The sequence below is a fragment of the Choloepus didactylus genome, chromosome 2 (genome assembly GCF_015220235.1).
Source record: "Choloepus didactylus isolate mChoDid1 chromosome 2, mChoDid1.pri, whole genome shotgun sequence".
NCBI classification, from domain to species: domain Eukaryota; kingdom Metazoa; phylum Chordata; class Mammalia; order Pilosa; family Megalonychidae; genus Choloepus; species Choloepus didactylus.
This window is the reverse complement of record NC_051308.1, coordinates 126,187,517-126,201,626: the sequence shown is the minus strand read 5'-3', so window position 1 is coordinate 126,201,626 and position 14,110 is coordinate 126,187,517. Positions and strand designations below refer to the sequence as shown.

General features: G+C 39.4%; 1 protein-coding gene across 3 annotated transcripts in view; it reads left to right on the top strand.

The window, feature by feature from the left end:
- HIPK1 (homeodomain interacting protein kinase 1) overlaps positions 1–13,892 on the top strand; it is a 74,731-nt gene extending 60,839 nt beyond the window's left edge. For 2 of the 3 annotated variants that reach the window (XM_037826318.1, XM_037826319.1), the window contains exons 10-16: positions 325–459; positions 3,074–3,216; positions 3,629–3,811; positions 4,330–4,536; positions 6,070–6,311; positions 7,954–8,084; positions 9,134–13,892. In XM_037826318.1, coding sequence (XP_037682246.1) covers positions 325–459; positions 3,074–3,216; positions 3,629–3,811; positions 4,330–4,536; positions 6,070–6,311; positions 7,954–8,084; positions 9,134–9,622 — 1,530 coding nt within the window. In that variant the 3' untranslated portion in view covers positions 9,623–13,892. The remainder of the gene's footprint in view (positions 1–324; positions 460–3,073; positions 3,217–3,628; positions 3,812–4,329; positions 4,537–6,069; positions 6,312–7,953; positions 8,085–9,133) is intronic. The other variant, XM_037826320.1, reaches the window with a different exon arrangement.
- The last annotated feature ends 218 nt before the right edge of the window (positions 13,893–14,110 follow it).

Genomic DNA, 14,110 nt, shown 5'->3' with positions numbered 1-14,110 from the left:
ATTCTGAAATCCAGAAACCCTTTTTTGTGAATAGGAGGAGGAATTCTTAACAGATGCCTTTATTAACTGAATTTTATAGAAATGATCCTCTGAATCTGGCCCTGGAAAGGTTCCCATACTTTTTTGCTTTAGGCCATTGACATCTGACTTAGTTTACGAATGCTGGGCAGAGTTGGAGGGTAAGGTTATGTTTGGTACATGAATTTAGGTGATGTGAGATTACTATTTATTTTTGGTAATAACTTGGGGGGAATGAAAACCCTTCTGAATCCAGATAACCTGCCTCCGTGTTTGTTTCACTCACCTGCCTAATCTACGTTTCAGGGAAGCTGTACACCACTAATGGTAGCAACTCTCCACCCTCAAGTAGCCACCATCACACCGCAGTATGCGGTGCCCTTTACTCTGAGCTGCGCAGCTGGCCGGCCGGCGCTGGTTGAACAGACTGCTGCTGTACTGGTAATTCCCCTCACTTGATTGTGTTACTAACAGAGCTTCTTTGGTTTCTTTCTTTTTTTATTTTTTTTCCTGTTGGTTTTTATTGTGTTTCCTTCTGGTTTTCTCATTTTTCAAAAAAAATTTTTTAACTTAGACTTTGCAGAGGGCATGGAAGCATGTGCCATCTTGTGGCTGTGTTCTTGCTACATCATTAATGTCTCATTGTTTTCCTTCCCAACATTTGCTGAAGCACTGTTTGACTCTGATGTTCAGTGTGACCTGTAAAGAGCCAGATCTCTTGATTCTTCTTTGCCAGCCTAGTGTGATAAAAGCTCTTGATGTAGCCTCAGGAGAGCTTCAACAGTGTTATCTGTTTTCTGCTCTATGTTTTACCCTCTGATCCTTGAGGATGAAGGAAATAGCCTTTAGTTTGGCTCTACTACAGGTACCCCTATGACCAAAATTTGAACTCCTTGGCAAGTTAGCTTCCTTGATAATTTTGCTTTTATAAGCTTCTAAAACTTCTTTGCATGTAGAACTGCTTAAGATGCTCTTAATTTATTGCTTTATCAGTTGATTCTAACTTACCTTCTATGAAAACATGAAAATAGCTCTTTTTGCCACTCATAACCAGTGGAGCTTATGTCATTTATTTAAAGATGTTGTTCCCTTTAAAATACTTTTAAAGGTGAGCTAATTTTTAGGAGTTTTATTGGGAAATACTTTGTTTTACAAATAGGTCTTTATACAAAGGTGAAAATATGGCTGACAAATTTTATGCAAATACAGTATCTTTGTTACCTAGTCGTGGGGAAAAGTTATTGATTACAGCAGCATATGTAGTAAAATTGGGCTTAGACATAGGGAAAACAAACACACAGGGCTTTAAGGTATGTTTTAGGATTTGACACTGTAAGATTGATTTTTTTTTTTTTTAACCTGCTTTGGTGTATTTGGGAAGAGTTAGAATTGCTTATTGGCTATCCAGCATTTCATTATTTGAAACTTCATAATTAGGTAAGCATTGAAAACCAACTGATGCTTTTGAATCCTGATATTTCTACATCTTTCAAAGTGACTTTAAATTCGTCTTTTGTTGTTTCTCAAATACTCATGTGAATGAAAATACTTGCAAACGTACTCTGGTGGTTGGAATTTGTTCCATTTTCAGTTTAAAAGTCTTTGTCACCTCCAAATGAATTATCTCATAAGCTTAAAACTTGAGTGCAAGGGAGTCAGATGTATTTCCAAACTTGATTGATCCAAGCCACTGGTTTTAACTTGCTCACTTATAGTTTTGAGGTTGGGAATGGTAGTTGATGCTTCTCCTTTGCTGCTTCTAAGTTTGCACTAGCCATTTGTTATAAGCTTTGCATATTTTTGTCCTTCCTCTGTCAAAACAGTTCGTCGCTTGGAACACCAGATTTCTGCCTCACATTGGAATGTTATTTCTTGCTCTGTATTAAACTACATGCTTTGTCTTGTGCAGGTGTTGGCTTATGGAAAGACGCATGGTGTGATTTAACATACTTCTTTTATTTTTTGTTTTGTTTTGTTTTGTTTAATAAATTCTGCTTATGGTAGCAGACGTGCTTGCAGTTTCCCTGCTCTTTGAAGGCTTCTTGTTTGGAACCAGTGTTTGTAACAAGTGGGTCTGTTACTTGCAGAAATTTTTTTAAAACAGTGTGTTTTGATGGTCTTGCAGTTCGAAATTCAAGAAACAGAAACATATGTACCCAAGCATTGTAGGTGATTGTACTGCAGATTTCAAGTTTAAAAAGGAAACTTCCAAATCTGTTCCCATTTTTTCAGAAAATGCCAGAATTTCTGGAAGAAGTACAGAAAACATTTGTTGCTCAGTTACTGCAAGTGACATGGTTTGTTAAAAGCTAGAAATGATGTGCTTTCTTATAGCAATTAGTTTTTATGTTGAAGTATTGTTCTATAAATGATGCTTAAATGTATTAAAAAGCAAATATGTTTTCTGCATCTATTTCTTAAATATTTTACTTATTTCCTTATTTTTCAATTCTATCATATTGTTATAAATGATGAAGTTAGCTTTCTCTTAATAGCATAAGCTTGTTTGTCAAAGGATTTTGGCCTTTGGTCATCCACATCAGGCTCTATTTTCTAAGTGCTACTACCCTTTTAAAAAAGGGTATGATTCTGCCCTTTGTTCTGTGGTCGAGTTGACCTGTTACCTTATCTGAGTGACACTCAAATTTTAAAATTCTTACTTTCAATCTCAAGACAGTCCTCTTAACTCTTTCTAGGGATATATTTCAGTATCTTTGCAAAAGTGATACTCTAGCATTTAACCAGAACCTACTTCTGAACTTTCAGACTCCTTTTTTCTATAGTACAATAGAAACTCTTACCACAGGGAATCTTCTTTTCTTTAATCCCCTGGTGGTCACATTATGGGAGGTGGCCAAGAGGAAGCAGTGTGTTCTCTTCCCCTGTTGGTAAAATTTGTAACTTTGAGCCCCTCTGACCTTTCTTTATTAATCTCTGCAAGTTAACAATCTATAAGCAACTTCTTTTGAGATACGAATTTTTCTTTCATCTATAAAACAAAAGAAAAAGCCGAAAATGAGTCATGTGTGGGTATTTTTTGTGTGTTTCCTTACAGCAGGCATGGCCTGGAGGAACCCAACAAATTCTCCTGCCTTCGACTTGGCAACAGTTGCCTGGGGTAGCTCTACACAACTCTGTCCAGCCAACAGCAGTGATTCCAGAGGCCATGGGGAGTGGCCAGCAGCTAGCAGATTGGAGGCAAGTGCTCTGTGTTAGTCTCTGGAGAATTTTTAAGGGCAGATCCCTTAGGGCAAGAGTGCTTGATGATCTGGAGAGGCTGGGAAGAAAATAAAGGAGAGACTTAATCTCTGAAATCCCTGAAGAAATTTAAATTTACCCATATTGGCAAGGAGATAGAGTCATAAAAGAAAAAACTTTGAATGCATCTAACTAAGAGGTTCTATGATCTGGAATCATTTACTTCAGATTTAAAGAAAGTCTTAAACAGAAACAATACAGTGAGAACCTAAAGCCTTGTAATTCACATGCCCAACTTTAAAAATAAAACAAAGCCGTATTTGGTTGTTTTAATTGCTTTTAATTCCATTTTGATCCTAATTCACTAGTGTTTTTGGTATTCACTCTTCTCTGTTTTTCTCTATTGACACAGGAATGCCCACTCGCATGGCAACCAGTACAGCACTATCATGCAGCAGCCATCCTTGCTGACTAACCATGTGACTTTGGCCACTGCTCAGCCCCTGAACGTTGGTGTTGCCCATGTTGTCAGACAACAACAGTCCAGTTCCCTCCCTTCAAAGAAGAATAAACAGTCTGCTCCAGTCTCTTCCAAGTAAGCGTCTTTTGGAGGTGATAGTTAACACCATGCTAGTTTGAAGGATCTTTTGCTTGGCCTTTGGAGTGTTGTGGTATAATCGTTTGGTATAAAACAGCATATACCTGCCAAGTTGAGGAGAGAACCATTTCATCTGGGCTTGCAAACCAGGTGTGTCCTGGTTATAATCATTCTTTCTCTCTGCTGCTGTTTTGAATCCAGGATTTCTTTATGATGATGCTTTTATGTTTCTGCCCACTTTACAGAATGAAATTTGATCCTGGGGTAAAGGGCATCCAAAAGTAAAATTTCTTTTGTATTTTGATGTTCTTATGCCTGGAAACGCTGGTCAGAGTGGTTAGCTTATTTTTCATTGCAGTTATACACTTAGCTTAATAGTTAATACACTTTATAGTTAATACACTTAGCTTAATGGTAAGGTAAAAAGGAATCAAAGAGCAAACTGGAAGGAGTTCTGGGGCAGAGACTTACAATTTGGGAGGGCCAAGAACTTTCATTGTGACCTTTTCCTACAGGTCTTCTCTGGATGTTCTGCCTTCCCAAGTCTATTCTCTGGTTGGGAACAGTCCCCTTCGCACCACATCTTCTTATAATTCCCTAGTCCCTGTTCAAGATCAGCATCAGCCAATCATCATTCCAGACACTCCCAGCCCTCCTGTGAGTGTCATCACTATTCGCAGTGACACTGATGAGGAAGAGGACAACAAATACAAGCCCAGTAGGTAAGACAGGTGAATGGTGCCTGGCTCTGTGACTCCTACACGCTTGGTCTTAGACTGTTGGTGTCAGACAAGTGGCCCGGTTTTGGCTACAAAAGGAAGGACTAAAAAGAGATTTTGGAAGTGTGACCATGGATATATGCATCAAAACACTCAAGTTTCTATAACTGAACATTGTAAAGTTTTTTTAATATTATAAATGTTCATCAGTTAAATGGGTCTTGCATAATACATTAAATAGCATGTTTGTATTATGTTTACAGGTTACTTTTGCTTGGAATGCTATGCTGTGTTATAGTATACTGTATATACTATAGCCATGATCCCTGCCTTCAGGGAACTTTATAGTCTGAAAACAGATAACACATCAGAAGCTTATAAAAAACAGTTCATTGGAATGAGAAGGTAGACAATGAGATTATTTGAAACTTCCGAGTTTCAGAATGCAGTTGCATAATTGGAAAAGGCCTCTTTGGAAGAAACTTAAGTACAGCTACCTTCTTTTTGTCCCACTGCTATATGGTCTGAAATGCTTAAGAATTAAAATACTAGATTATTTCCTTTTATTCCAGACCCTTAGTCCAAGTCTTAATTGGAGAATTAACTAGGAGAGTGGTAGGTTTAGGAATTGTCATGCACACTTCTCTCTTACAGTGTGAGCATAGTCAATTGATTGTTCTGTATTGTATCCTTCCTTGGGTCATTGGTGCTAGACATACAGAGGAAGGCATAACCCTACTTCTACCTGAGGAGGTAGGATTCACACATGATAGTAACTTAGGGGACTTTAATATATAAATAAAGTTTAAATGAACTTGAAAGAGTATATTTAGAATGAAGTGGTTCAAAAGGTTTATTTGTAAGATGGTAAACTTGAATCCAAGTTTTGAAAGTGGCTATTGTACTGATTTGGGGAAGAGAAAAAGAGAAAACGTTCCAGTGAGAAAAAGGGCCCAAGTAATGGCAAGTAGCATATGAAATACAACCAGCAGGAATTGCTTTTACTGAAGCCAAGTATATTAGGAAAGAAGTAAAAACTAAATTTCATAAGGTGGGAATCAATTAGTGAAGGAACTTTAAAAAAAAGGTATGGTGAGAAATGTGATATAGTAAAGAACCATTTATAATCCAGTGGGGTGAGAATAAAAAAAAAGAAAAAGTGGTATTTGAAGAATATTACTGAAATAACTGTGTATGGGAATGGCTTAAGAGGCAGCATGGAGTAATTAGAGGCATGAACTCATAAGTCCTGGGTGGGTCTGGATCCTGTCTTCACTGCTAGGTTTCTTAGCCTCCCTATGCCTCAATTTTCTCATCTTCAAAATGGGGATAATAGTACCTACTTCATAGGATTGCTGTGAAGATTCAATGAGATGTATGTTGAGTATAAGAATAGTGCATTATACACAATAAGCACTCGGGAGCTGCTGCTGTTATAATTGTCATTGTCATTATTATTGTTATTATGAGAAGACCAGAGACCATCTGAAAACATTGCCAAAAGAGCAGTTGAATTTTCGTGTATTTTTTTCTCAGCTCTGGCCTGAAGCCAAGGTCCAATGTCATCAGTTATGTCACTGTCAATGATTCTCCAGACTCTGACTCTTCCTTGAGCAGCCCATATTCCACTGATACCCTGAATGCTCTTCGAGGCAATAGTGGACCCCTTCTGGAGGGGCCTGGCAGAGTTGTGGCAGCTGGTCCTGGCACCCGCACCATCATTGTGCCTCCATTGAAAACTCAGCTTGGTGACTGCACTGTAGCAACCCAGGCCTCAGGTGAGTGTACCTTCACAGCTAGAGTTGAATTCTCCTTTGATGTGTATATGCTTAATATTATGTTCAAATCTCCTCCAAATTGTTTATTCCAGTGGTGGAGACCAATAAAAAGTTCTTAATTCAGAAATCATTTCTCTGCAATATGAAATTATTTTTTGTTATAAGCATATCTTCCTATTTTTATTTTGCTTGTATTAATATAAAATTTGAGTTTGCAGTCTCAGAAACAGTTTCACTGTTGGTGGGAGAAGATGGACATGACACATGTATGGCAGGGAGAATTAGTAGGCAATTAGATTTGCCACAGGTGATTAGAATTTGACAATCCAGAAGCCAATAGGAATTGGTAATATTAAAAATGACTGCAAACATTTTCTGGAAAACAATATGTCTTTTAAATCTTTTTTCACCCAGTGTGATAGCAGTGATGTTTTTGTTGGTTTTTATCGTCAACCTAATTACCTCCATTTTGCTGTGGCATAGGCTCCCAGGTTCAGTTACTGTTTTAGTTGAGTAATGCTAGCTTCAGTAACAAACCCCAAATTTCTGTGGCTTAACATATGAGAAGCTTACTTCTTACTCACATAACTTCCCATTAAGTGTTCCAGGTTGGTAGGCCTGTAGTGATAAGGAACAGAGCTTTGGAATCCTCTACATCCAATCAAAAGAAGAAAGGTTGGAGACAAACACACTTCTTAACCTCTTTAGTCTGGAAAACCAATCACATGGTCCCACCTAGATGCAAGGGGACCCAGGAAATATAGTTCTTATCTAGGCAGTTGCTTCCCAGTGGCAGCCATACACCAAGGAAGGGGAATTTGTAGTGTAAGCATAGTCATCTCTGCTGTATTTACATAAGTAGTGTTTTACTATGAGCTGTATTATTGTCATAGGCACAAAAAGGGTTTTAATTTGAGGGTATTATGTTAAGCCTCAGTATGGTTCTCCTTCTCAGAAGTACACAACTGCCCATTGCAGACAAGGCAGCACTTCCTGATTCCAAGCTCCTAACAGAATTATCCAGGGGCTCTGTTCACTGTTGAGTTCAAAGAATACAGGCTACCCAACAGGTCAACGAATAAATGCCAGAGTTTCCCCTGTGGGAACACAGAGGAAAGCAAAATTTTGAAAAATGATTTTACTTGTTTTCAATTGCTCTGCAGTTTCTCTGAATTTGAAAGCAGTAAGTGCCCAACAAGATATAATTTTGCTTTCCTTTAAACGCTTGACACTTAAATGTCGTAGGAATTACCAGTATTTTACTCAGCTTTATATTGTAATTTTTATGCTTGTTTAATCCCTTTCTACATAAAACTGTAGGCTCCTTGTGGGTAGGGACGGTGTCTTACTTGTGTTTGTATTTCCAGCAGTACTTTTGCACATAACAGGAGATTAGATAATATTTATTCAAGTGAACCTTTTGAGGATCCTGTATGGAGCTTTGAGGTAACATAGGAAAGAAATGGATAACAGTCTCTATTATTCCAGCGTAAATGTGATCGAGGAAATAAGATACAGGAGACCTTAACTCTTGCAAACCACATACACATGTAGACAAATTAGTGTTATGCCATCTGAGGTTTAGCCCAGTGATATTGAAATATATCTATTCATGACTAGCTAAGCCCTGGCCCTTTTTTAGGTCTCTTGAGCAGTAAGACCAAGCCCGTGGCCTCGGTCAGTGGGCAGTCAACTGGATGCTGTATCACCCCCACAGGGTACCGGGTGCAACGCGGGGGGACCAGTGCAGCACAGCCACTCAACCTTAGCCAGGTAAGCGCTAGGGACTGCTGCCTTCTGTTTGGGCCCCCCCCATTGTTACTTTCTGGAGAATCCTGGTTCTGCCTGGACTTCTGAATAAAGTCAAATGAAGCCCCTTTTGTGTCAAACAATTTGGTGTTCTGTGGCCTGCGTCGTATTTGCATGTGCTGTGTCTCTTTGTCCCCTATGTAATTGTGCTGGGGATGTGCACTGCACGTTTTCCATCAGACCTCTCTCATCTATCCTGGAAGATTACAGAAATGTCTGAAATTTAGAAATTGCCTGGGATGCTCTCAGTGCCTGTACCACCACATGCTTTGCCACATCCAGACGAGATTCTCTTCCTTTTTCTCCCAGGCCATAAATAACTTAAGCTTCACACTGTTTACTTGAGTCAAGAGACAGTGAAAAACTTTCTGGCCACTTAATCAACTGGCCTTAGTACTATCCACTGCTAGAGGCTGAAATTTGGGATTGGTCCTCCCCATCTGATCCTTTGATGGGGTATGGTAAGGGTCAGTTCATTCTATTTGTATTCACTCTTCCCTCCTCTAAAATTCCAGTGGTATTATATATCTACCAGTAATGAGAACATGTAAATATGTGTGTGTGTGCATGTGTGCGAGAGAGGGAGCACGTGCAAGTGCAAACGTAAGCTAGAGTTAGCACATGTGTTTTAGGCTCCGCATTTCAAGAGGGATGTGAAGACCTTAGAGGAGACCAAAAGAAAACAATGGCAAGAAAGAAAGGTTAGGAAAAATTCAAATTCACTGACGCCAGAATAGGGTGAGTTGAGTCAACAGTTGTTAATTTGCAGGAGTGGGTAACCCTATGAACCCTGGATTCTCACTTTCCTCTGACATACTTAAGAGCAAGCTGCTGCCGTCTGGGCTGAGTTAGGATCTGTTCTGTCAAGAGGGGATAGATAGCTGACTTCTGCCAGTATGGGAGATTCTGTGGCATGGAAACATTACAAGTCAGAAACTCAACTCTCAGCTTGGCCTTTGGTGCCTGAACCAGTGTGACCTCAAGATTCCTCACTCCCTTCTTCCTCCTTCCAGAACCAGCAGTCTTCATCAGCTCCATCCTCGCAGGAGAGAAGCAACAACCCTGCCCCCCGCAGGCAGCAGGCGTTTGTGGCCCCGCTCTCCCAAGCCCCCTACGCCTTCCAGCATGGCAGCCCGCTACACTCGACGGGGCACCCACACCTGGCCCCAGCCCCTGCTCACCTGCCAAGCCAGCCTCACCTGTATACGTATGCTGCCCCCACCTCTGCTGCTGCATTGGGCTCCACCAGCTCCATTGCTCATCTTTTCTCCCCACAGGGCTCCTCAAGGCATGCTGCAGCCTATACCACCCACCCTAGCACTCTGGTGCACCAGGTTCCTGTCAGTGTGGGGCCCAGCCTCCTCACTTCTGCCAGTGTGGCCCCTGCTCAGTACCAACACCAGTTTGCCACGCAGTCCTATATCGGGTCTTCCCGAGGCTCAGCAATTTACACTGGATACCCGCTGAGTCCTACCAAGATCAGCCAGTATTCCTACTTGTAGTTGGTGAACATGAGGGGAGGGGTTATGGCTGCTTCTTCCCAGCCCTGAGTTTTTAATAATGGGCTATGATGAGCTCCTCTCTTACCCTCTCTTGAAAAACTCCTTAGCCAGCAACTTGTTCTGCAGGGGCCCACTGAAGCAGAAGGTTTTTCTCGGGGAACCTGTCTCAGTATTGACTGCATTGTTGTAGTCTCCCAAAGTCTGCCCTATTTTTTAATTCTTTATTTTTGTGACAGCATTTTTGGTATTTGGAAAAGTTCAAATGCCCATCTTCAGCAGAGTTATCAAGGAAGAGAGATCATTCTGAGGTTACCCCTTGAAAAATATTTTGTCTCTCTGACTTGATTTCTATAAATGCTTTTAAAAACAAGTGAAGCCCCTCCCTATTTAACTTTGTTTTATTGTAATTGCTGATCAGAGGAAAGATGCTGATAAAAGGACTTGAAGTCTGGTAACAAGTGAGAAAAGAAAAACATTTCTTGTTTGTTAAAAAGCTGAGACTTATTTGCCTATTTTATTTTAAAAGCAAGCTTGCACAGTATATATTTTACCATCAGGCATTTCTCCTCAAAATTTTACCTTTGTTTATGGAACATTTAAACTCAGAATGTTTTAGTTTTGGTTTTATGTCTCATTATACTTAATGGTTTTTTTGCAAAACTGGTTATATATTACTTTGTGTTACTATTGGGATTCTGTCAGTTGCTCCTGTTTGGGTTAGAATGCTGTTAGTTTAAAAGGCAGCTCACCATTTACTGGCAACTTAGTGTGAGGAAGTCCATACCTACAGTGAAAGCACCATGCATTCTTTTAAAATTATTTTTTAAAAGTCCTTCTCTCTCTGACTCAGCTTAAATTTTATTAATGGAAAAGCCATTAAATTAAGGTGGTTATTGTATGGTTGTCATCGTTTTTACGATATGCAAAATCTCGTATTAAGAGATACTGGCATTGATGAGCTTTGCCTAAAGATTAGTATAAATTTTCAGTAATACACATCTCTCTTTTTGCCTCATCTCTCCCTTCTGTTTTATGTGATTTATTTGGGGAGAAGCTAAAGAATCTGAAACCAGATAAGAGCATTGTTGTGTATAGCTTTTATATTTTAAAGTAGCTTCCTTTGTATGCCAGCAGCAAATTGAATGCTCTCTTATTAAGACTTATACAATAAGTGCATGTAGGAATTGCAAAAAATATTTTAGAAATTTATTACTGAATTTAAAAATATTTTAGAAGTTTTGTAATGGTGGTGTTTTAATATTTTGCATAATTAAATATGTACATATTGATTAGAAAAATATAACAAGCAATTTTTCCTGCTAACCCAAAATGTTATTTGTAATCAAAATGTGTAGTGATTACACTTGAATTGTGTATTTAGTGTGTATCTGATCCTCCAGTGTTACCCCGGAGATGGAACTGATGTCTCCATTGTATTTAAACCAAAATGAACTGATACTTGTTGGAATGTATGTGAACTAATTGCAATTATATTAGAGCATATTACTGTAGTGCTGAATGAGCAGGGGCATTGCCTGCAAGGAGAGGAGACCCTTGGAATTGTTTTGCACAGGTGTGTCTGGTGAGGAGTTGTTAAGTGTGTGTCTCTTCCTTCCCTTTCTCCCTCCTTCCCTTATTGTAGTGCCTTATATGATAATGTAGTGGTTAATAGAGTTTACAATGAGCTTGCCTTAGGATGGACCAGCAAGCCCCCGTGGACCCTAAATTCACTGGGATTTATCAGAACAGGATTAGTAGCTGTGTTTGTGTAAATGCATTGTTCTCAGTTTCCCTGCTGACATTGAAAAATAAAAACAGCGCTTTTCTCTTTACTACTACTTCTACCCCTTTTTTTGAATCTCAGCTGAGTTCTCCCAGAAGCCCTCATATTGCTCTCTCACTGTGTATTGCTACCTTGCTTCTGTGAGAATTCAGGAAGCAGGTGAGAGAAGTCAAGCCAATATTAAATATGTATTTTTTTTCTTTTCTCTTTTTTTTTAGTATGTGCAATCACATGTAGAGTGTTTTTTTTTTCTTTTCCCATGTGATAGTACTTCCTGCAAATAGTTGACATTCCTAGTAAAATATTTGCTTGTTGAAAAAACATGTAACAGATGTGTTTTATACCAAAGAGCCTGTTGTATTGCTTACCATGTCCCCATACTATGAGGAGGAGTTTGTGATGCCGCTGGTGCAGGGAACTCACAGATAGGTTTTTAGTGGGTGAAGAATATGAAGAAACCAAAGTCTGTTGAGTCATTGGGGCTTTTGAGGTTTCTTTTTAACAACTTGTATATTCTTGGGGCCCTTCAAGCTGTGAAATTGTCCTTGTACTCTCAGTTCCTGCATGGATCTGGGTCAAGTAGAGGGTACTGGGAATGGGAACATTCCTGCGCATAAAGGATTTGGGGGAAGAAGGCTAACCCTAAGATACAGATGTGTTCCATCTGAATTGAAAATGATATATTTGAGGGATACTTCTAGGGCTGGTACTGTATAGAGATGGTTTCAAGGAGGTGCAGGATGGAGATGGGAGATTTCATGGAGCCTGGTCAGCAATCTCTGTACCAGGTCAAACACCGAGGAGATGTCAAGGTATTTGGTGTTTCTTCATTGTAGGGAGTAAGGGCTTCCAAGATGGGGCAGGTAGACATTACAGTCTACCAGGAATATGTTGATGTTGGAGTTTTCTGTATTTTTTAGTCATACTGAGTTGTGTTTGCAGCACTATATTGGTCATGACAGCCAAGCAGTTTGTATAGTTTTTGTCACTAGTGTTATGATCCATGTGTGTGATCGTTGTGTCTCCTTTTTTGCCAAGCACATTCTTGCTCAAATGCAGGTCTGGTTTCTAATGGAAACATTTTTGTTCTTTATCTTTCCTCTACAGGGGGCAAGATTTATTGTTTTAGTAAGAATTGAGATGGGGGGGGACACCTCTCCCCTTCTCTTAGTCCAATAGGTAGATATGATTTAAAATAGGAGTCTTAATTCCACAGAAAAAGATATTACCAAGAACTTATATTGTTATTGTAATCACATTACTAGTAATGTGTGGCTGTAAGAATTTTAGAGATTTTCAGTATTAGTCTACAAATCGACAGTTCTGATACATCAAGGTAAAAATCTACCTGTGTTTGCTGAATATGCGTGTACTCCGATGTGGCGTTAGATTCTTCACATTGCCAGCCCTGACAGGATGGGGGAAGCCAGGTGAACTAGTGAACCAGCTGGCCAGGGTCACAGTGGTCTGACCTCAAACCAGCTTAAGGCTCTTTAGGCCTTCTCTCAGAACTTGCATTTCCCGCTTCTTCCTTTCAGGGTGGGAGAGGGAAAGTCAGGAAGGGTTAAATGCAAACATTGTAGGCTCACCAGGCACGTAATCACTCCAGAGTTTTTATTAGCTCCCAGGAGGTGATCCCACTATCTGTGCTCCAGCAATCCCAGGAATTAAGACCAACCCCAGGAATAAAAACTCCATTTCAAACAATTCTGGCCACTCTGAGTCTGCTTTTGCGATTGATTGCTCATCCATTCCACTAGAGGGGCTAAGTTTGACTGCCCTTAGCCAGGCAAGCACAGTAATGTGTGTTTTATTCAGCATTATTATGCAAAAATCCACTGGTTGGGATGGTTTGTTTTAGGATAGGAAATGAAATTGCCTCTCAGTGACAGGAATGGCCCAAGCCTGCTTCCTATTTTGAATTTTTTTTTAAACCTGATGGATGGTGCAGCATGTCTACATGGTTGTTCGTTGCTAAACTTTATATAATGTGTGGTTTCAATCAGCTTGAAAAATAATCTCACTACATGTAGCAGTACATTATATGTACATTATATGTAATGTTAGCATTTCTGCTTTGAATCCTTGATATTGCAATGGAATTCCTACTTTATTAATGTATTTGATATGCTAGTTATTGTGTGCGATTTAAACTTTTTTTGCTCTCTCCCTTTTCTGGTTGTGCGCTTCCTTTTACAACAAGCCTCTAGAAACAGATAGTTTCTGAGAATTACTGAGCTATGTTTGTAATGCAGATGTACTTAGGGAGTATGTAAAATAATCATTTTAACAAAAGAAATAGATATTTAAAATTTAATACTAACTCTATGGGAAAAGGGTCCATTGTGTAAAACATAGTTTATCTTTGGATTCAATGTTTGTCTTTGGTTTTACAAAGTAGCTTGTATTTTCAGTATTTTCTACATAATATGGTAAAATGTAGAGCAGTTGTAATGCATCAATAAAATGGGTAAATTTTCTGATTCACCTGGCTGTTTCTGACTTCTGTTATGGGAGAAAAAGGGAATCAACAAATGGCATCTTGCAAGTAACTAAATACATTGCATCTGAACATCAGTAGAGTATTAGAGACAAATTCATTCTTCCTACAAATCTCTGCAACGGAAGTAAACAGGGATTGGTAGGGAACACATCCCAAGAATGAAGTTTCCAGGGCCCTCACTTAACTTCATCTGGACCTGACC